Source organism: Epinephelus moara, chromosome 22, assembly GCF_006386435.1.
Source record: "Epinephelus moara isolate mb chromosome 22, YSFRI_EMoa_1.0, whole genome shotgun sequence".
NCBI classification, from domain to species: Eukaryota; Metazoa; Chordata; class Actinopteri; order Perciformes; family Serranidae; genus Epinephelus; species Epinephelus moara.
The window spans coordinates 13743624-13767391 of NC_065527.1; the positions used below are offsets into that span (position 1 = coordinate 13743624).

The window sequence follows — 23768 nt, forward strand, 5'->3', positions numbered from 1 at the left end:
TTGTTGCAAGGAAGAAACTGTGTGTGTATTTGTGCATTAAGAGCGTGAACAGTGCAGAGTAAGCACTCAGCCGGCGACAGAGGAAGAGATGACAGCTTCCCAGCAGGCTAGCTGTGGTTTTCTGCCTCTAAACCGGCAGCTTCTACCTATTAGTGTGCATGTGTGGCTCAGGTTCCCCATAAACAGATTAAAAGACAGATAGGCACTTCCATTCCATGCAGTATGAGAGCTGTAAGCACCGTAAGCTCCCGATACACACTGGGAACCCAAGTGCACTGGGGTTGTTTGCGGTAGGTGTGTTTCCTTCGGGGATTAATTCTTTCTTTTATACCACAGCCAGGGCTGCCACATTCAGGAACACATGAGAGCGAGATTAGTTAAAATGTAGCAGGCAGAGAGATGGGAGAGAGGAGTACAAGTGAGGAAAAGAAACGGCTTGTTCAAAAGTGAGAAAAGATGACAGTTTCACCGACTCCAAAAAGTCTCATTCCCGTCAGTGACTGGGAGAAGTATGAAAAGTTGAAAAGATCAGAGGAAGGCTGTGCTAAAGCTCAAGTTCAATTCAGTTCTGAGCCTGTGGATTTGATCCTTTTTCTCATTCATTTAAACTGAACAAAGCTTTGAGTATCACTGCTCCTCAGCTCTCCACAATCTGTCCAAGGTGTTTGCCTTTTTGTTAATAATTCTCACACACTTAAAAGAGTGTAAGAAACTATGCTTGCTTAAATTTCTTCAGCCACGCTAGCTGCACGGCGATGTCGGTCTGTCCCCAGGTCTTTTACTTTTATGCAGACTACCACAATTCTCGCACAATGACATTCATACAGGGGTGTCCTGCTGGCCCAGTGGTTAAGACGATATGATATAAATGCAGAAAATATCTTGAATAGTTTCCCCTCTTAGCTGTAGTGCTGTTTGTCAGTCTAGATTGTTTTGGTGTGAGTTGCCGAGTGTTGGAGATGTCGGCCGTAGAGATGTCTGCCTTCTCTTGGATGTAATGGAACAATCACCTGCGTATCACCACTCAGAAGGAGGCGTGCATCTACTCATGGGTGAGAGGCTCGTGCCCGTGACAGCGTAAGGTGTAAACATTAATGGCGTCCTCCTTGGCTGAGCTGTAACATTAGCTAGCTCAGTGGTGCTAGGTGAGCTAGCAGTAGATGCACTCTTCCTTCTGCAGTGTGATACGGTTGGGTGAGAGAAAATGAAACTACATGAAACTGCTCACAACAAGATCTGTGCTTACTGTGCAACGGTCCATTTACAGCTGTGCCACTTTCAGCTTAGATCCCATTTGCTGCTGACCTTTCCAAAAACAGAGCAGGCGATGGAGGAGAAATACTTCCTCTTTACGTCTGTTTAAAAATATCTTGATAGTGTAGGTCAGTTTAATGTAGTGTGTGAACATTACATAACAGAATCATCCTTTACTGTGAGTCTGCAGCTCTGCCTGTGTCCCCATGATGGATTTCACAATAAACCCTGATCACAATATGAGAGCAATAAACCAAAGACTCGAGATATTAGTAATAAATACTGGATAACTTGTGCACATTCATTCGCCCCTTAAGTGCTATCTCACTCTCACACACACTCAGGGGAGGAGTCACTGGCCACAATGTAATTTCCTTCCATCATTACCCATTGCAGCTATAGGGCTCTGTCTCTGTCTCGCTGAGTTGGACTTAATGGTCTGACACACACATGCACGCACACACAAACACACACACTCAGGGGCAGACAGATAGATGAGCTTGGCTGTGGCTCACTGTATTGTCTGGCACAGATGACCCTAGGTGTGTGTGCACTGGGGTGAGATGGAGGTTATGAGATGAAGGTGTGTGTGTGTGTGTGTGTTTTGGTTTATTCGTATGAATCTTCCTCTGCTGTCAGTTAGTTTCATTTCCTCCTGCCGCCTTTGCTCAGCAGCTGTATGTCAAACAGCCTTGACCACCTAAAGCCAAATTGAGACATTAGATGGCGTGAAGGTCAGATAAGTGTCTGAGCCGCTGACTGGCACACAACCAGCCCGCTCTCTGTCTACCTGTCAGGCTCTATGCATCCATACGACAGCTCTGGTTGATGTGTTTGGTGTCACGGTCATATTAAATGCTGGATGTTGTGACAGACTGCGAAAGGAGCCGAGAGGACAGTGGTTACTGCAGTTGTTGATGCAGCTATCAGAAGACATTGCTTGATTTAGATCTTGACTTTGTGGGAAAGTAAAAAAAAAAAAAAATCAACTGCAATTTGCAGAAGCTTTGCAGGAAGGAGATGGTGCAGGGTTAACCCATTCTAGGGACTGAAAGAAAGGATATCTTAGTTTCTGCTGCACTGACTGTGACCACTCCTAATTAATCTCTCCTATGTGTCCCTCAAGTTCACTTCAGTACTCTTATACAATGGCCGAAAATAGACTTGCATGCAATTGTTTTTTACGCCTTGAGATAACAATGCTTGTCTTCTTGTGACGATCTCAAGAAAGCAAAAGGCTGATAACGAGGAGTAAACAAAAACTAATTCAAGCCTTCAGGTTCACTGTCATGACCGTCCAGGGGGGATTCTCCTTAAAGCTACTCTTACCTTTCTTGCATTTCACACAGCACTCCTCCTGCAACTCCACCTCCCTCCAAAGGCCTACTCCCCCCTCCTCCATTACGTCCTATTACGTCTACGATAGACGTAGGCGTTGGCAAGGTAACGTTAGATACACCTAACCTAAACAAAGAAAAGCGTAAAATTTCCAGAAAGGTAAGCGTTGCTTTAAATGAAGAGAGCTGATCTGACAGAAGGACACAAGGCTGCACAGTTAATCGAAATATAATCAAAATTGCAATATGGCCAGGTGCACTATCCAAATCACAGGAGCTGCAATTTTTTGATGAAGGTAAAATGTGTTACAACATACCATTGTAAATGAAGCATTGTGGTGCAGCAGTGATGCCCTGACCTACAAATATTACTCCAGACGTAAGAGAACATATAAAAATGACCATTCCCTTTAAAATCCTGACTCAAAACGCAATATCTGTCAAAATAATAGATATAGACCTTGACTGAAGTTAATCGTTAATGAGAGAAAATGATTTTTTGTTTTGTCATAATAATTGAATGAAATGAAGAAAAACTGAATTTGGAGTCAGGTTGGTGGCAACATGGTGCTCAGATACCAGCATTCATAAACATTCGCACCAAATACTGTAAAGTCACCTTGTCTGAATGCACCGTGATTATATTTAGAAATGGTGCGTGAGGCAGGATTTGTGTGTCTAGAGGTTCAGGGTAAATGGAAGCCGTAATGGTGCGTGCTAAGTGATCTCTGCAGAACTGGATGCAACTCATGAAACAGTAACTCATTATCCTCTCACTTATCCTGAGTGTGATCACTCTCCAGTCTCCAGAGTAGTTGTGCTGGTTTGATTGGACCATTATATATCATATAAATGTGATAATTGGACAAGAGTATTTGCATGCTGTTATTACTTGGAACAAATAGGAGAAGAATCTCTACAGTGGAGACCTAACTGGTTTGTTGTAGAAGAATATAATGTATGTGTTGATATATTGGAACAATATGGTATTTTGTTGAAAAACAACGAGAGACATTTTTTGTTTTATTCATGTCAAAGAAATTATTCAAAGCACAGATTCAGAATTCTTCTTAGTCTGGTTTTTATGCAGATTTCCAAGTGGTTTACATTGAATATTTAACAAGGACGTCTCTTTTAAGTGATTTGTTCACTATTCCCCCGCCACGAAAAGTGGATCATCGGGAGTTTCATTTTGGATCAAGAACTTAGCTGACCTCTCATCGTATCCAGAGCAGAGCAGAAATTCCGGCTGTGTTTTGGCTCAGGGCGAAAGGCTAGCTGGCCTCTGTGTCCTCGTTAGCCCTCTTAGTTTGTTTTGAGCTTCATCTCTTCTGTCTCTTGGGTAGACAATAGTCTGGAGCTATTGCAGTGGAAATTTGTGACCGCAAGAAAGTCTGGCACGATTGCAATTTTGAAAATAATGTGAAAATACATGATAGGCCAGTTTGTTTGTCCCCTTTTTTCCTTTTGTCGTAGTTTTGCTGCACTAGTCATAATGTAATTTTCCTGGGTCTTTGTAGATGAGTCAGGGACATTGTGTGTGGGCTAAATCAGGATCAGCCGTGTTTCAGCTGACATGCACACACAGATCGTGAACACAGAGTGACACATGACATAGAATTGTTGCACAAAGTGTTGAATGATGCTGTCATCTGTGTGTGTGTCAGGATCAAGGTGAATGACCAGATCGTGGAGGTGGATGGGACCAGTCTGGTGGGCGTCACCCAGAGCTTTGCTGCCTCCGTCCTCAGGAACACATCAGGGGTGGTCAGGTATGGCCCGAACACACACACACACACACACACACACACACACTTAAACCAAAGCTAATCACAGCAAATAATTAGTCCCATTATTGGTCTTATGATCCTGTGTTTTCTTAAAGGGATAGTTCACCCTAAAATCAAAAATACATATTAATCCTCTTACTTTAAGTGCTATTTGTCGGTGAAGATTCTCAGTCATCCAGGTCATGATAATCGTAAGTGCTAATATCGTAGGCAACTGGACTGTGTGGATGTGTGTATGTGGAGGAGTTCAGCGCCGGCACAAAAGAACCAATACCGTTAGCGCTTATCAGTACTACGGTATTTAATAATTTAGCTCTGGGGCTAATTTAGTACCGGGTTTTGGTACCCATCCTTAATCAAAACACAAACAAAGTGAAGCTTGTAGAAATGAAATAAAGTTTTCAGCGGCTGCCTGTGCCAGGAAGTTGCGGAATGCGCAAATGTGTGTTCCACCAATCAGCGTTCTTCAGCACACAGCCTCACCCCTCAAGAATTCTGGGTAATCTAAAAAAGTCCTACCCCCTACTAGTTACTTTTTTCAGAGAAAGTTTGGGGTTGAGGGAAGGTTTTTTACCCGGGTAATTTTGGTGGAAACGCGCCAAGGCTTTTCAAAATCACGGGTAAATGATAAAAGTTCCTGTGGTGGAAAAGGGGCTATTAATGGCGTCATCCTCAGCTGAGCTGTAACGTTAGCTAGCTCCGAGCTGCTAGGTGAGCTCGCAGTAGTTCCATTATATTTGAGAGAAGGCAGACATCTATACGGCGGACCAAAACAATCTAGACTGATAAAAAGCACTACAGGTAAGAGGAAAAATATTAACTGTCCCTTTAAAGTACTTAAACAATACTGCTACTTAGTTAAGAAACTTTAAACATGGACTCCACAGGAAGAGGACAGAGTGATGTCAGTGACTCCATTACTATTAAAATAGTAAAATTTAATTCAAGAAATCAATCAGAACAGGGTCCATTACATTGAACACAAGTTAAATGATGGTTTTGCAACATCAGTTTAATCTTGAAGATAAGATTTAGTGCTTGTTTATATTTATTTTTTAATTTTATTAGTTTTTTTTTTATTGCATACACACATAAGATTTGTACGTTTTCACTTGCTGATGAGGATCTTTGGATTACCATAAGATTATAGAAGTGTGTCAAGCAGCTATCAGCCCCAAGAAGCAGACGTACCCTCGTACAGCATCAGACATAATTACTAACAAACCGAAGCCTCTTAAAAATTCCTTTTAAATACAGCAATGGTGAGTGAGGACAGCCTTCACTTTTCACTACCCCTGCATGGTACGACTCTGGATGCTGCTCGTCCTGCTGTCATGGTGCAGAAGCTGCAAAAACAGCCGCTTAAGCAGCCATGCTCGGTGAGATTTTGTTTGGCAGGCCCCTCTGCGCCATTACCATATCTGAGATAGTTGAAGATGTGGGAACACAATATGTGACAAAAGTCTGGTACGTTTGACAGTCGAGCGGTTTCTGGCAGGGGTCCGCTTAGAGCAGTGGGGAGCAGACAGCACACACACACACACACACACACAGCATGGCAGGAAGGCTTTGATTTGGAAAGCCAGTGCTGTCCTTGGCAGTGTTGTTAGCCTGCCATCTTTCGCTTTCAATCGGTTCTTGTGGCGTGGTATGTTTTACTGTTGTCCTTTCTATTTCTGTTTTACCATCATCTGCTGTTGAGTATTTCTTGTCATCCTTTCTTACTCCTCTTTTTACTCTCTCATCTTTTATGCTGTTTTCACCTCTTTGCATTCTCAGGAGGTCTTGTTTACTAAATCAAGCTTCAGTATGTCTAAATGAATTGTACCACCTATCCATACATCCATCCATACACACACATCGCACATGGACAGCCGTTATATTTCTGGTAAATGATCCAAAAGCATCACTGCGGTTTCCAGCCCCTCTGGTCACTGTGTTCCCTCTGGGAGTTGTGGAAAGATAGATGTGTGTGTGGAGAGTACAGTTCCCGGGGAAAAGCTGGTAGCTGAACAAAGACATGTCAAACAGTATCAGAACAGACTGTCGACTGGAAAGATGCTGTTTGCTGAACTAATATTGACAATGGGGGTTTTCCACATACCAGGATGTGGCACTATAGATGAGGCAACCTTGAAAAGATCCATCTATCACCTGTCCATCTATCTAGCAAGTATGAATAGTTTAAAGTGAGCAGTGCAGAAAGCTTTATAGTGCCATATGCCTTTTAATCTAGACTTACAATGAATTACTCAAACATGTTAAGATTTCTGATCTTATACCGTATGGACAATACACCACTGTGACAATCTTACAGCGAATTGTGATGATAATTACACCCACTGCTATTTCTCATCATATCATCAGACCTATTTTCAATCTTCTCTCCCTCTCTGCTCTCTCACTATTTCAGTCTTCCTCCATCATGTCTCACCCACTCACTCCTCCTCCTCGGTAAATCCTTCTCTCGCTGTCTGATCACCAGAGGTTTTATGGCCAACTGTCCTAGATTTGCCATTTTAGCTATATTTAACCCTGACTTCCAGCAGCTTGTCCTCCAGGTTGAAGTCAGAAGTTCCCCCCAGTGTGAGAGTGTAAAACACAGTTTTAAAGGCCCTGTCATATAGATCACCTGTAGGGAAACACAAGAGAAATATGCACTTGTTAAGATGGTATGAAAAATAGACTGCATGGGTTTGTCACACATATGGAAGACACTGCTAAATTTGGATCTGAATTTAGTTTACATGGTTTAATGCATCTTTGTTGGCTATAGGTACTCAGACTAATTGTGTGAGTGATAATAACATAATAGGGAGCAACAATACGTCAATCTAAATCGATCGAGTGAAACATCGGTATCGTCACCTATAAGATATGTTTTTATTTTGAAATTTGCATGGCACATCTGTCACCATATCCGCCCACGCACATCTCTTTTCTGAACAGTCAAACAGCGCTAGCCGCCTAGCGCCCAGCAGACAGTGGCAAGCAGCCAAGAAAAAGAGAAAGAGGATATTCACTGCTATCGTCTCATGTCGATCGCAGGACCCTGAATTGAACTGAATCAAAATTGTATCGTGGCAGTGATGCGTGCAAATGTCATATCTTACAAAGAATCAATGTTTTGTATCATGATAAAACTTTGATTTACACCCCCATAACATGGTAATCTAGAAATCCTAAAAGGCCAAGCACTGTTACATTTTGCGACACGAATATGCGTTTAATTTAATTATATGCAAATCCTTCTGTTGATTGTCCTTTCCAGTTTTAAACAGTAAGGTTTGCAATATTCTATCTGTCTTTTATTGTCAACAAATGCCAGAAAAATCCAACCAAAAATCACTGTAATTGATTCTTCTAAATAAGAATTTCCCAGAACCTGCTTGTTCCTTTGTGTCGCAGAGCTCCATCGTTGTCCAAAAGCTATGACAAGCACATAAATGAGATGTCATTTATTCAGAGTCATGCAAATACAGCATCCTACTCCTGTAGGACCAAATGCGTATTAGTACGCAGCTGAAAATAGTCCCCAGCAAATGCACTACTTACTCATTTATTTACTAAAAACAGTGCCCAGCTGTTTTAGGAATCTACTAAGTCTTCTTTACGTCTCTGCGGCGGCAACAGCCATGGCTGTAGATATTATGTTTTAGGGTTGTCCAACAGTAATTCTAGTTTGAAAAATGAAACTATATATTAACAGGATTTTTTTCTTTTTACATCTCAAATGCAACAAATGGGGCTGAGTGCCACAGACCGGAGTCATAAATGATGACAGAAGGACTTTACTTCTTATAATGGGATTTGTCAAAAAATATAAAAAGAAATACAGAATAAAACCATCATCATACTTTAATTTATTTTATATTTATTTTATTTATTTAGCCCATTGAGGTTGAAAATGTTCTCTTTTACAGGAGAGACCTGGCTGGGGTAGCAGCCAATCAAAACACATTTACATGCATCAACATATAAAACAAAAATCCACAATTAAACTAACAACTATTCAAACATAGTGGCCTCTCAAGAAAAACAAGCCAGGTCTCCATCACCACATTCTTTATAATGCCCTTAAATTCATTGATGGATATAAGTATTATTAATTTTAGATCTTTCTGAAGATTGTTTCTTGTCCACGGTGCAGAGTAGGAAAATGCAGTTTTCCCCAGATCTGTTAAAACCCGGGGAACATTAAAAAGCAACCACTTGGAGGAGCGTAGCTGGTAACTACAAGAGTTGACACACAGAAGGGAGCAGAGATAGGTCGAAAGTTTGCCCAATATTGCTTTATAGATATGAGTATACCAGTGCTGTTGTCGGCGAGTGGTCAATGACATCCAACCCACCAAATCATAAAGAATGCAGTGATTAGTAAGTGATTTTGCGCTTATAATAAAACTTAGAGATGCATGGTACAACCATGAGATGTTTAAATGTATTAATGGGCCATGGTAAACTTCCCTCTGTCTTTCCAGCGCCCAGATCTCCCTGCTTCTCTCACAGATCAGACCCGCTGAATGACACGGTTCGCATCATGTGACAACTTTAAACCAAGATTTTGTTGCTCTATTGCCTATTTTTTGCCTAACTTGTATTTGAAAACATATTTTAGTGCACTTTTTGATTGAATTACTAAATTTGTGAACAGGAAACAGGTGCCATAAAAGAAAGTATTGCTGATAAAATTTTAACCAAATTGCTTTTACTGCATTGCTGAATTCTTGCCTAAAATGTTTTCATTGTTTGACTATAATTCAAAAACGTTTGTTATTAGGTGGCTGACATATTTTTCCCTGTGTCAAAACGCATCCTGTCATTAAACCAATAGGAGTGTTTACTGGTCCGGTGTGGTGCAGGGTATTCTGATGATTGTAGATTTTCTATCTCTTAAGAAAAAGGAAAAGACCAGCAGTGATAATACTTCTTTAACTATCATAGCAACCTACAGAAAGATTAACAAAAGAGAAAATCTCTTCATGTCATATCTGATATGTGTGAACCTGCACTGACACCCTTAAATTCCTGTCAGCCCAGTGCTATCTAATGGGGAAGACTCATATTCTGTTCTCCCAGCATTACTTCGGTCTTCTTTCCTTCCTGCATCCGGGCCTCCTTTTTCACCCATCCCTTCAACTTCCTGCACCAAACTGTACGTTAAACAAGAGCCATGTCTGTATTAATTGGAGTAAATGAGATCAATAGTGAAGGTTTTGGCAGTTGAGCTGAAGCAGCACTGTGTGTGGCAGCCCCAGAGCAGTGGGAGGTAAGGAGGAACCAAGACAGGCTCCCCATGCGTGAGGAGAAAGGCTGTTTCCAGGTCAGCTGCTCCTCAGACCTCCCTGCTGTCCAAAAGCTTGTTCCAGTACAGTACTTAGCTTAGCCACTCTCCCTTTCCCTTTTTCTTTTTTCTTTTTTTTTTTTACTTTCTATCTCTGTCCTGCCCTTCAGTTGTTCCTTCACATGTAGATCAAATACGCCTCTCCGCTGAAGCGTAAGGCCTTTTCTACATCGCCTTTAGAAATATATGAAAGAGCTCTGGGGAGCTGAATTCACTTGATTAGGCCCTATCTCGAATCCACTCTCTCTCTCTCTCCTTCTGTCTGTTTCTCTCCCTCACTGTAACACACTTATCTAACACACTTATATGTACATGTACAGTAGATAGGAACCCTTAACACACACACAGTTACAGGGTCTCTGCTGGGTTAACAGTAATAATGGAGGTAAGAGTAAATCATTTATTTATGGTTATGTAAACTATTTGCTCTTCAATCTAAGATGACTATATCCTTCTTTGCCCCATCATACGACAAATATAACACACACTCAATTTATCAGGGAGGCAGGTTATATTTGGGACAAACTTTTGTGCCTCACACCGGCAACAGTTGTGGCCGGAAGCACCCATCGGCTTTGTCTGACAACAAGGTAGCTTTCATTAGCTTTGTTAATATTCTCCTACATTCACATGCAGATATCTGCGTATAAAGGTCAGCTGAAATGACTGGCGCTCAGCGGAGGAAGTCTTAGCCCTGATACACACTAGCTACTTCAGATCAGCCCTCACACCCCAGAGGTTTTAGCATCATCAGATGATAGCCGATGGGTTCTGAGATTGCATGTCATATCTCAGGAACAGAAAGGGAGACATTTGGTCTGACACTAAAGTGGTGACACTAATCCTGAGTGTCCACCTTGAAACTGTACTGATTGTATTGATCCTCTGTGCTGAAGATGTGTGTGAGGAATGCACGTTACAGCTTCTTTGCAGCATTGTGGCTACATATGAGTCTGAACAGGCGTGAATGTAAACTGTAACTTGACTGGTTGGCAGAGGCATACAACTGCATTTGTGCTCTTTCTCCTTTTTTTCTCACTTTGTCTACATGTTAATGTGATATGTGTTGTTGGTAGGTCCCATGTGTGACTGCTGTAGCTAGTCGTCAGTAGCTCGGAGGCACAGCCTGTGGCTTTCTCCATTTAGTTCACTGCCAGGCTAATAACAGGCTGCCTGGCTGAGCTGACTGTCTTCTCATATTATTATGTGTGTCCCGTCTCCCCGCCCTGCCCTGATACGTCAGCAGATATCGCTGTCATTGCTTTGTGGCTGTGGGCCTCTGCTGCCCTCACACAGTGACTGCTGTGGTCAGTTCACTGTATAGATACACACCACGAGAAAAAGACACAAGAAATTGGAGCAGAAATTCAGTAAATATGCTTATATGTGCCTTAAAAAGGAAATACCATCAGGTGTAATGTGCAGTGACTCTGCATGTCTTCAAAAAATCATGTTGATAAAAATAAAGTTATCTGTCATATTTTTAAACTTATTTTTGACATTATAAGATTAATCGTTGCCTTAAACAAATGGGAGATCCTTTAGAATTTGTGATATTTTTTATACTAGCATTTATCAGAGACTACATTTCCCATAAGCCCATTCACTTCCTATTTTAACCCTTTACTATAGAGGCAATTTTTTGGGGGGAAAAAGGAGGAGCTATTGACACTAAAATGCAGCCTAAAGACATGTAATTAATATTTTCCACAACTATACTTACAACATTATTGGTTATTCATTAATTGAAAATTCTCATGTAAATGTAGTTTTTGTTGTGTAATCACAGGCTAGCCAGCTCTGTGTGTCTGTTGACAGGACTGTCTATAACAGGGCGTGTCGTTGCAGGTTTGTGATTGGCCGAGAGCGTCCGGGTCAGCAGAGTGAGGTGGCCACGCTCATCCAGCAGACCCTGGAGCAAGAGAGGAGGCAGAGAGAGCTGTTGGAGCAGCAGTACGCCCACTATGACGCTGATGATGACGAGGTAATGACCACACACAACCCTGGTCTCTATACAAGTTGCTATAGCCTTGATTATGCACACAAACATAAGAGATTATGTATGCTAGAGTGTGAATGTTAAAATATATCCAGTTTGCACACAGGGTAAGCTGCCCTCTTTAGTAAAAGCAACATTATCTCATATAAATAAAGCTCATTATATCTACATTTGTTTGAAGTTCATCCGCTGTCAGTACACAGCTCTTACACATGACTCTATATTAGAAGATTGAGGCTTCTAGTTGTCACTTAATGTAAATCAGCTCTCTTGTCATGACAGCTGACTTGAAGTTTTAGCTTATTAACTCCATAAAACTGACTGACAGTGGGCTTTGATGCTGGCACACAAAACGCTCTTCTCTCGCAGACACACACACACTAAGAGGATGCCATGTGAGCCTCAGTCCTAGAAAGCATCACTCAGCGTTTCCCCCTCTCCGCTGCTTACTCACAGCACGTTTAATCCACCAGACACTGAGCTCATGGCCGTGCAACTCATGCTATGTGCGTATGTGTGTGCCCTGGAGACACACATGCCTGTAGACACACTCGCACTGTATATACACATGTAATCACACACTAAAGGAGCATAAATCAATGCATAGTGCACCCTGGCTTACACACAGGAACAGCTGCACTCATGCGTGGATTTACATGCAGACACACACACTCACTGGAGCATTTCTTTCCTCCTCTTTCGCTGTCTTCATCAGTGTTGTTTGAAGTATTTCATTTCCTGGTGGACTGAGAGCCGTCATGCATAAGAAACTCCTCACCAGGCCCCCAGAAGCTGATTCCAGTGCTCCCATAATCACAGCCTCATACACATGTAACACTGTCAGCTCCTATTAAAGCTCCTACAGAGAGCTGAGGATTCAGCCGTAAACGAAAGCATCACTGGGCAGAGTCCGATTTAAAGGTCCAGTGTGTAGGATTTCACATAATAAGCACATTTTCATTTGTGTCTAATGACCTGAAAATAGGAATCGTTGTGTTTTATTCACATTAGAATGAGTGGATTATATTCACAAGGGGAGGAAGCAGGTCCTTGTCTATGGAGATTGCAGTGTTGCACTGCCGTAATTCTACAGTGGTCCAAAACAGACAGACTAAACACTGGCTCTAGATAGGGCCATTCAGGTTTTCACATCAGCCACTGTATTTAGCAGCCCCTCTGTGACAAGAGCACAGGGAAAACACTGATTTTTTTTAACATGGAAGTGCTTTATTCAGTGTTTTTCCCAGTTTACATCACCAGGTCCATTAGTTTTGGAGAAGAAGAGATCTCTGTGGATAATTCAGCTCCTGGTAACAATTTCCTGAACATCTGAGAGCACACATTAGCAGCCCATCTGCAATGTACCAAATAGTGTTGGAGAAACACTGGTGTGTAATGTCAAACTGCTTGATTCAGTGGGAGTTTTTTGTTTAGTCTAAATCACTGGGTCTGTTTGTTTTGGAGAGGAAGATAACACTGAACTTGCTTGCGTTTCTTGAAGACGTTTCGCTTCTCATCCAAGATGCTTCTTCAGTTCTAACTGACTGGTGCGGAGTCGCAGGCTTTGAACTCAGTGTGGGTGTGAACCCTTACAGTATTGTAGAGGTCACATGTGAATTGTTGACCCACCTGGCCATCATGTGTGTTGACACACAGTATAGAGCCTGCGACTCTGCACCAGTCATTTAGAACTGAAGACGCTTCTTGGATGAGAGGCAAAACATCTTCAAGAAATGCAAGCGAGTCCAGTTGCCTACGATAGAGCACTTTTGATTACCATGACCTCAGTGGCGGCTGCTGGTCTTTCAAACAGGGGAACTCACTTTAAGTTTACATCATAAAATTTGTCATATTGTAGCGAGGCAGTAACTTATAAAAGGAACATTTAATTGAAGCCGTTTTTCAACCACACTCATGCCATAGAACCACAGCAAAACACACCTTAAAGATTTTCAGATGGGGTTAAATACCTGAACTGTGTCTAAAACGGTGAAAATGAGCTATATGGCTTATGGAAATAAGGAACTCCGGGCGGCACTCTGTCAGAAGACTCCACTCGCCGATGCCAGTGTGTATTTCCAAAGCACTGTCAATCACAAAGGGGTTCAGCCTTTTAGACAATTCCTCCAATCATCCTGCAGACACCGAGCGTCCTCTCCCGCCCACTGCTCCATTAGGTCCCAGGGAAGCTGAGCCTCCCCACTGCTCCATTAGGTCCCAGGGAAGCTGAGCCTCCCTGGAAGTGACGATTTTGTCGCATTTATCCTATGACCGTCTCGCTTTGCTGCATGAAAAAAACCTGCTCAGCGCTGTCTCATAGGAATGCTTGGAGGCTCCGCGTCCACCATGCTGACACGGGAATGTATGACAGGGAGGTCGCGTTTGAAAACTGGTGATTAACAGCTGACGTTTGAACATCATAGTCATGATGTGAAACGCATCCTAGCGCATGTTTAATGCAATGTAAATTCGTATTTTAATGTAAATTCAATAGTGCATATTTGACCATTTCTTCTATGAAATTTTAGGAGAAGTTCAGCCTCCCTTGTTGTCTCATCACCCCTGCATGACCTGGATGACTGAGAATCTTCACAGACAGTGAACACTGAAGGAATTCTAGCTGGTTGTAATGTGCGATACTCACTGCTACATGCGACTAACTCCCCCTGAATTTTACACTCTGTTACATTAAGCACGCAAGAAACCCTGCTGTCCGTCATACTTTAAGATCTGGAGTGTATAATGAAAATAAAAGTAAACTTAGCAGCAAGAGAGCAACTTTATTGAAGAAACACCCTGTGCCACAGATCCCCTGGAAGAAGACATAAAAATAAGGATGGTGATTGTATTAATGTTGTTAATCCATACATAGATTACTACCGGCTGTAAAAATACACTTGAAATCTGTCTCTGCCAAGCACCAAGTCATCCATAACTCCCTACGTCACCGCCGATAGGGTAAACAGTTACAAAACCATTACAGAGATCTATGGGGCAATAAAAGGAACTCATCAATATTAATATCTCTATAAATATTAGAACGAGTTCTCACCGGGGGGGTTATTTCTCACTCTTGAGTGCTGCCTGGGTTGATCTGACAGACAGCTCTTTATTGGTGCTGGGGCTTTTTTCCCAAGAGGGAGGGACGCTCCTCCAGTTAGAAATAGATATCACACACATGTCAGCCCATTGGTGTGTTTGATTATGTGTAATCTAACACACATGCGTGGCCATCTGTCAGCAGTTAATTGTGACCACACGCATGGAAAAAGCATGGAGAGAGAGACACATGCTAGAAAATATGTAAGACTAAGTTCTCATATTCACTTTTATTGCTACTTTTCTGACGTGGTTGTAAATTAAAATAATTGGAATCTGTTATTTGGACAAAACAAGCAATTTGAAGACATCGCCTTGGGCTCTGGGAGATTGCGGTTGCCATTTTCGTGTTTTATAATGTTTTATAAACAGTAATAGTCTACACAGTAGTCATTCATGACAATAATTATTAGTTGCTGCTCTTGACACAGATACTTGCTTTTTCTTTCCCCCAATTATGTACAGTAGAAACAAATGTTAATAAACAGAATAAAAAGCACATTGTTTAACTGAAGTCAACAAAAAGTAACACATCAATCAAGAGTGAATAAAAGCATCTGATTTGCATCACTGTGCTGACAGATCTATTCATGTCAGCGCCAACGGGAAGACGCGTTAACACACACACACATACCATGTTTACATCATACAGAATAAATGGTACAGACCGTTTGCAGAATTGTTAGTGTGACTTGGGTTTCATATTCTTGAACATTGGATTTTGGCTGATGTAAGGCATTCATTAGTGGATAACCACAACAATTGTGCATTTTATGAGAACAGCATGAAATTTCTACAAAGTGCACACCATGATGTTTATTTTCAGATGTGTAGGGACGTTGGATCTGACCTCTGAGCGCCATGAGAGGTCAAATCCAAGATGGCCACCAGTTCACTGGGTCTGATGTTCAAATGCATTAAATTTGACACCAAACTGTGTAGAAAAACATTTACAGTGTCATTTCCAACTTATTTCGGGGTGGCTATTAATTTGGTAATGCTTCTGAGTTCGCCAGAGCTCAATAAAATGAAGATCTGTGGTAAAAATGTGGACCTATTTTATGGTTTTTATAACAGGTGGTTCAGGTACAGGAAAGAACTATGTAATCAGAGTGCTACTGTATGAGGCAGCGAGGTTACTATTGACACTGTGTTGTTACCCTGAGGACATTTGTGTATTGTTCACTGTTCCGACTGCCATTGCACACAATTGACATGCTTCAGTTATTCATAATACACTTGGCACAGACGTGAAATTACCCCACACACCTTTGTGTGGGGAAAAGATCAGTAGCATGCCAAATACAGTAATCAGCAAATGTTAATAATTTATTAGATATTCATAGTTAATCATTAACTGATGACATATATTCATTGCAGATAAAGGCAGATCAAGTGTGGTTGCTGTTGGAGATTTTTTCCAGCTGGCTCTAAAAGGGAAGGGAAGTTATTGTATGTTGACGATGTGGGTGTTTACCTGTGGTGTAACGTATTTAAAGTTGTCGAGTTAAAGACTATTGTTAGGCAGGAAGATGCTGTGTTTGCAGAGTTATTAAATATACAGAGGACACATTCAAAAGGAACACCATTGTAAGCAAGTTATGTAGATTTGTTAAAGAGGCGTGAAAGACAGTTCACCTTTGTACATGTGCCCTACGAATGCTCAAGTTAAAATAAACCTTATGGTAAATATTAATGACGCTATGTCATGCTTTTCTTATAAACTGCACAGTTGTTACAATGTGAGGGCTTATCCACTGTACTATTGCACCAATAATACACCAATTTAGTGCCAATTCAGACATATATGAGCTTTCACAAAAGAACTGAGCTTCCCATTTGTAATGACGACTTAAATGTTGATGTGAATGGTACATACAATTTGTAAACTGCTAACTATTAACATTGTTTTTTTAGTTTATTGACTTGAATGCAAAGTATGTGATTTCTGCCGCTAGAGGTCACAAAAACAAAATAATATAAATTTTGGTGATGTCATGAAGTAGTGAGGGATCATGGGAGTTGGGGTCTTCATTCTTGAACAACCACCATCACTGATGAAAATCTATGGAACATTACTCGGGCAAGTTGTCACTACAAATTAGCCACAGAGACCAAAAACGTTTTTTTGCACCAGGTTGTAAACATGTTTATTTCTGCTGTGAAGTTGGGCATTTTAAGGTGGTGGTCTTCTGGGATTAACTCACTTTTGAAGCCAGCCTCAAGTGTCAACTAGAAGAACTGCAGTTTCAGCACTTCCATTTTCAGCCCGGGCAGTTGCCTCTTGCAACTACCCATACAGCTACTGTAGCTAATGTTATGTGATGTAACCCAGTGCTGTTATCCGTGGTCAGAACAAGTCACACAATAGCACAAAAAACAATCAATTTAAACAGCAGTAGACCAGCAACTCCCGTGGTGTGTGAGGTAAAATTAGTGTTTTGTCAAAGGAGTCTGGTGGCTTTGAAGAGAGCAATATAACGGCTTCAGCTGGGTAATCAATCAAGCATATTTAGCCACCTAAAAACAAGCTATATCAGTTTAAGTTTACGCTATATTTAAAATACTTTTACCGCTTTATCTGCCGTCGGACAGCCCTTTCTGAAGCTGTTATCTATGCTCTCTTCAAAGCCACCAGACTGCTTTGACAAAAACAGTCATTTTACATTGCAGAACACAGGAGTTGCTGGTCCCCTGCTGCCTTGATCAGTTATTTTTTACAACTTTAGGTAATTATATTAAAACATTAGGCCCCATAGAACAATATTTCATATACAGTACAATTATATCAGTGCATACGCAGTCTCTCTCACACACACATACACACACTAAGACAAAACTGTGCACAGTGGCGCAAGTGCACTCTTCCTCCAGTCAAAGAAGCAGTCATTGCTGTTTTCTCCGGTGAGTGACAGTCATTATGCCAACATCACACTCATATCAGACATTCATAGTGCAGATCATGGCGTGCTGAGCACCCTCTAAACAACAGCAACATTTCTTCTTAAATCGTCCCCTCCTCTCCGCCTGATTCCTCATGCATGTGGTGGGAGGTGAAGCATTTATCATATGCAAATTGGTGTTTGACTGCCCTGCCATGTGTTCAATGGTTAACTCCACCTTCAGTGAATGGGACCTTAATGTAGGATGCTGGTACCATGGCAACAAGCTAGCCTATTATGGAAATGGAACTCTATGTCGGCCATGCATGCAAACAAATCAGGACCGAGCTGTGTTATCTGGGTGGGAGATAGATGGAGGGAAGTGCAGGAAACGAGATGAGGAGATATAGGCCAAGATGATGAGAGAGGAGATGAGACTGTGTGTGTGTGTGTGTTCTACATGTGTAACGAGGTAGAGATAGATTTTAGATAGACCAGACAAGATAGAGATATAGAGAAAGACAAAGTAATAGAAGAATTGAAGTGCAGAATAGATGAGGGATACTTTAATTGTCTTCACTGTAAAGCAATTAATTTGTACTTATCTTTTTTGAATATTTACACGTTGATAATAAAACCTATTATCAACTTGACTGATAGGAAAAGAGAAAGCTGGATAGGATAGGATAGGATAGGATAGGATAGGATAGGGGACAGATGTTTTAACATACAGTAATAGCTGCAATGGAAATATGAGGCTCTGTTGGTCATCAGCCAAAGAGTGAATCAACCGATCCACTTAGATCCAATGCCTAATGGCCAATGCCAACATTCATTATACAGTATTTTGCGAATGGGAGAAAAGAAAAACTGCCTGGAATACATGCAGCGTAATGGCCTGCATTAATGTCACTCCACAAATCGTCGACAAATAGTGACTTAGAAGAGATTTTTTTTGTAAATCCCAGAAATCACTAACATCTTCAATTAGCTCCATAAGGTAGAGACACTATTACGCTCTCAATCCTCATAAGTTTGAACAAGCAATGTCTTATCACATGAGGCGAGATGGTGACTAATGTCTAAAAATAATAAAAAGTGACACTCAGATTTGTCCAGTACAACTTATCCTCTGGCTTATTTTTATAGAAATGACACTCATGGCCGACCAGGCTGTCAAGCCAGTTTATTTTTGACAAACTTTTGGCCAGCTAAATGGGTTACCTAAATCTTATATAACTCTTAGCATTAAAATAGCATTAGGCTACTTATGCAAAATAGAAAGTGGAGGGAAAAAAGGATGGCATGAGGTAGAAATGGGTAGGAGTTTCTGGAATTGCATGACATGCAATATTATGCACTCTGACTGGTGTGGCTTTGAGGAGAGATGGGAGGTAAGACAGATGAAAGAAGACAGACAGAAAGAGGGAGGTAACAGATGCTGGGTGGTTGTTCAGTTCAGACCATTACCGTCGCTGCATTGTACAAATACATGTGTTTTTGCACTAAGCACCACTATAGTGTTGTCGAGTATAAGCCAGCAGTATGTTTATTGGGTTAATTTAGCAGTCTTTAATGATTTGGTACTGCAAACGATAACGCAAATGCTAATGCTAGTTTGCTAACTAGCTAATTTGTGATCGTCATTTCCAGTAAGTGCACAACGGCAGTGTTTGGTTTGAGACAACACTACCCTGTCGAAATTTGTGCACTACGCCAATAAGTACATAGTGCACATAGTATACTACATAGAAGTGTACTAACACGATTTGAGACACAGCAAGAGTCTGTGCACGAGGAATCAGGAAGTGGAGCTGTGGTATCGAGTTCCCGTCCATACTCCCATCTGACCCAGTTTGATTTTTTAGTCTGGCCCATGTCCCATCTGCTAACACAGACGGAGCAGGTTTTTGACCTATACTGCAGCCAGCCACCAGGGGGCGATCAAGATATTTTGGCTTCACTTTTGGGCATCCGTCATGCCGTCCATTTTTATATAGGCTACACTCACTGAGGCATAGTGTCCTCCGGCTCTCAGTCAGATCCACCTTACACTCATCCAAATATGGTCACTGCTGGCTCCAAAAACCAAGATGGCGATGGCCCAAATGCTGAAAACAGGAGTCCACAAACCAGTAACAGTGACCAGTGACATCACAGTGGTTGCATCCTAATCCAAACAAAGATGGTAGCCAGTTATCACACATTTTCTTACTGAATTTGCACAACTTCTTTACAGTATTTTATATTTTCATACAAAATTACATGTTAATATTTTGTTGGTATTTTACAAAAACAGCAGGTACGACTGTCATGTCCGGCTACCTGTAATAGGACATACAAGAGAAACTAGATGAAACTAGACTTACATCTGTGCACTGTGCTGTTTGTATGAAGTGTAGCTGCAGAAACACAGACTACTCGACTGACTTTGCATTTCCTGTTACAGCAGACAGGAGAGTACGCCACAGACGACGAGGAGGCAGGGACAACGGTGGCAGGCGAGGACAAGAGCATCGAGGTTTTTGACTTGCCAGAATCGGAGGACATCTTGTCTCCCTCGGAGCTGGACGCCACTAAACTCTACCAGAAGTTCAGAGAGGTAAACTCAGATACTTTCTCATCTGTAGTTTAATCCCTACTCTTGAATATGTGATGATAATGGGAGCCCACCACATTTTTCCCTGTCAGTGCTTTGAAGAATACATTTCAAAGAATAAATACACCCACACACTCACTAGAATAACATACCCACAGAAAAGAAGGTAATTCAATTAAACAACAAAAGATACCAACACAATGGAGTCTAGCACTCCTGCTTTACTTGGCAGAGTTATATTCTTTTGTCGAGATCTAAGATCCGCTTACTCTCTCTAATTCCTAATCTGGATGATTAGAGCGTGAATACAAAAGCGATGTAAGACCTATGCTCATTACATCTCTAATTATCCATGTTTAGTTAAAACCCACAGATGAGAAGAGGGAGCTAACACTTTAAACCTGTATTTGAATCGATTTGTATCCTGATCTTGGCAACTCTTAAAAAGCCTGGCCTCTGAGAATAGAAGCACATTTTGTTGAACTTTTGCCTCCATTGCTTTCAATGAACTCACCTTAAAAACCACAGCGATAAAAACGGAACATGAATTCACTGGCTGTTAACACGTTTCTGTTTTTTTTTATGCTGCCGAGAAGCCGCTAATATTGATTGAGCACTCCAGCGCTGTTTTTGGCATCGCTTGAGCCTTTCTGTAGACCGCCAGAATAGCTGTATGACACACTTAACAAATGGCTTCAGCTGCACTGCAGGCACCTCATGGGGATATCGAGTGAAACTATAATGCAATCCCTGGTCACAGGATGTATACATTTGTTCTATTTCCTCATTTTCTCTGCAGGTTGACCTCTGTCACCCAGAGTGTAGTTTTTACCTTTTTCATTTAAAGGCCGCTACCATTTCTCACTTCTTCTTTTTTTTTTCTTTGCTGCCTTTTACACACTCAAGGAAAAAAGAATCCATGCGGTGGGAAATAAGCCTTAAAACATAGTGCTTGTGTAGTTCACACAAAAAAATCTCTTTTTTATCCTCTTAACGTCCTCTTTTAAAATAATGTTCCCTGCCAGGCTGCTGCTCAAGTCCATTTACTTTTTGATGATGTTTTGACTTATGCTTCGGAGCCAAGAGTAATTAATAATGCCTCAGTCAACACAGACGTATTGACTGATTTACTCATACTCTTCTGGGCACACACACACACATCACTAAATACTCTCTTTAAATCCCAGTCTTCGTCAGCTCACCTCAGAAAGACATTGAACCCACCCACAGTAGAAACAGCAGATGTAAATTTAAATTAAAATGATATTAACATAATCAGGCTCATGACATGCACTGACTTTAATATGGTATGTATGTTGAGCACAGATTTTCCGAGCATTTAACCAAATTTCAGATTTACACTTTGACGCAATTTCATGAGTCATTGCTCAATCTCCATATAGCCCCACTGCACAGCTGAACATTGTTAAAATGTCTAATCAGGATGTCAAGATAAGTGAAAAGATACCGAAGATGTCTCTCTGAGCTGTGAGGAAATTGTTTAAGATAATCCGTGTTGCTTTGTTATGTTGTGAATAAAATTATGGTCCAAATGTGAATTTCCTTACGTGGTAATAAAGGATAGGTTTCCTTTTTTAATGTCTGACATGCCCATATGTACTTTGATTGCCTGACTGAAACAGTTTTTGTTTGCTGTAATCATTTCTGGACATTAAAGATGCTCTCCTGATGTTCTTCCAGTGGTGGTGATGGGGGGCAGCCTGTCCTCACTGTGATTTAAATTTAATATGAAGCTTTAGCAGTCTGATTGAATTAAATCAAGTGGGTATCTTCCGAAGTTACAGTCTACTGGGATGGATTTGTTCTTTGTTTCCCCTGACAGTGTGTCTATGCTGAGCTGCAGTGGAGGGATAGTAACACAAGGCAGGCATTTGGCACTAAAAAGACTGTAACTTTAGAAGACACCCACCTAATTTGTCTAATTCAGACTCTTGAAGCCTTATAATAACTTGCGATAAACTTTTTTTTTTTTTTTTTAAGATTTTTTTGGGCATTTTTTTGCCTTTAATGGACAGGACAGTTAAGTGTGAAAGGGGCAGAGAGAGGGGGGATGACATGCAGCAAAGGGCCACAGGCTGGACTCGAACCCGGGCCGCTGCGGCAACAGCCTTGTACATGGGGCGCCTGCTCTACCACTAAGCCACCGACGCCCCAACTTGCGATAAACTTTTGTCCCCCAGCTCTTACATTAGAGGCAAATTAAGAAGGGAGCAAAAAGTGTTGTAATCAATAAACACGTGGGCTATTGTTTAAAGGGGAGCTCTGATATTTTTCAACTTGGATCCTGTATTCCCAGGTTTTTGTGTCTAAGTGATTTGTAGGTTTGGGAGCAACAGGTTTTTTTTAAAAAAAAATTGGTCCAGCCTTTCTAATCCCATGTCAAAAATCTTGGTGTGATATTTGACCCCGCCTTTAATTTTTATAAATAAATAAATGCAGCAGTAAAAGCCAACTCCTCACCATTTCCAAAATCAAGCTATCTCTCTCCCTCAAAGACCTGGACACAGTCAACCACGCTCTCATCTCCTCCCGTTACTGTAACTCTCTGTACACTGGTATCAGTCAGTCCTCTCTGTCCCGTCTCCAGCTGGTTCAGAACGCCGCTGCCAGACTCCTCACAGGAACCCGGAGGAGAGACAATATCACACCTGTTTTGGCCTCTCTCCACTGGCTGCCTGTAAAGTTCAGACTTTAAGGTTCTCCTGTTTGTGTACAAAGCCCTTAATGGTCTGGCGGCATCCTACATCGCAGACCTTCTAACCTACTATTCTATACCCAGGTCCCTCAGGTCAGCTGAGCTGGGGCTCCTGGCTGTCCCACGCTCCAGATGTAAGCTCAGGGGTGATCGTGCCTTTGCTGTGTCTGCCCCCAAACTGTGGAACAGCATCGCCTGCCCAATCAGATCTGCCCCCACCATTGACTCGTTTTAGTCCAGGCTCAAAACCTACTTTTATTCATTAGCGTTTGAGTCCCCCTGATGTGGTTTTCCCTGACGCATGCCTGTGTGTGTTGTGTCCCTAAAGGTGTGACCTGTGTACCTGACAGTTATGTATGCGTTTTTAGCATTTTATTCTTTTTGTACAGCACTGTGAGTTGTTTTTAAATGTGCTTTATAAATAGATTTGAGTTGAGTTGAGTTGAGTTGAGTTGAGTTGAGTTGAGTTGAAGAGCACTGCAGAAACAGGCTGCAGTGTGACCACTCGGGGCAGGTGCGCCCCATAAATTAACATTCACAAGTGCTTGACAGGCTCTGACATCATTATGAGAAATAACCTACAGAGAAGTGAAACATTGTTCTGCACCTTCCGCTTGTTTCGGTCTGTTTTGTGTCCAAGTCTTGCTAAAGGAGAAGTCTCGTTCTGAAATCTCGCAGACTTTTTCGCACTGTTGAAATCAGTTAATATTCAACCATGACATTGAAAATCTTACCGGCACTCCTCTCT

The 23768-nt window shown here is 41.5% G+C and overlaps 1 protein-coding gene across 5 annotated transcripts in view; it reads left to right on the forward strand.

Annotated features, from left to right (window-relative positions):
• ppp1r9a (protein phosphatase 1, regulatory subunit 9A) overlaps nucleotides 1-23768 on the forward strand; it is a 67733-nt gene that overhangs the window by 26570 nt on the left and 17395 nt on the right. For all 5 annotated transcript variants that reach the window (XM_050035001.1, XM_050035000.1, XM_050035002.1 and 2 more), the window contains exons 5-7: nucleotides 4259-4363; nucleotides 11574-11709; nucleotides 20155-20307. In XM_050035001.1, the coding sequence (XP_049890958.1) occupies nucleotides 4259-4363; nucleotides 11574-11709; nucleotides 20155-20307 (394 nt within the window). The remainder of the gene's footprint in view (nucleotides 1-4258; nucleotides 4364-11573; nucleotides 11710-20154; nucleotides 20308-23768) is intronic.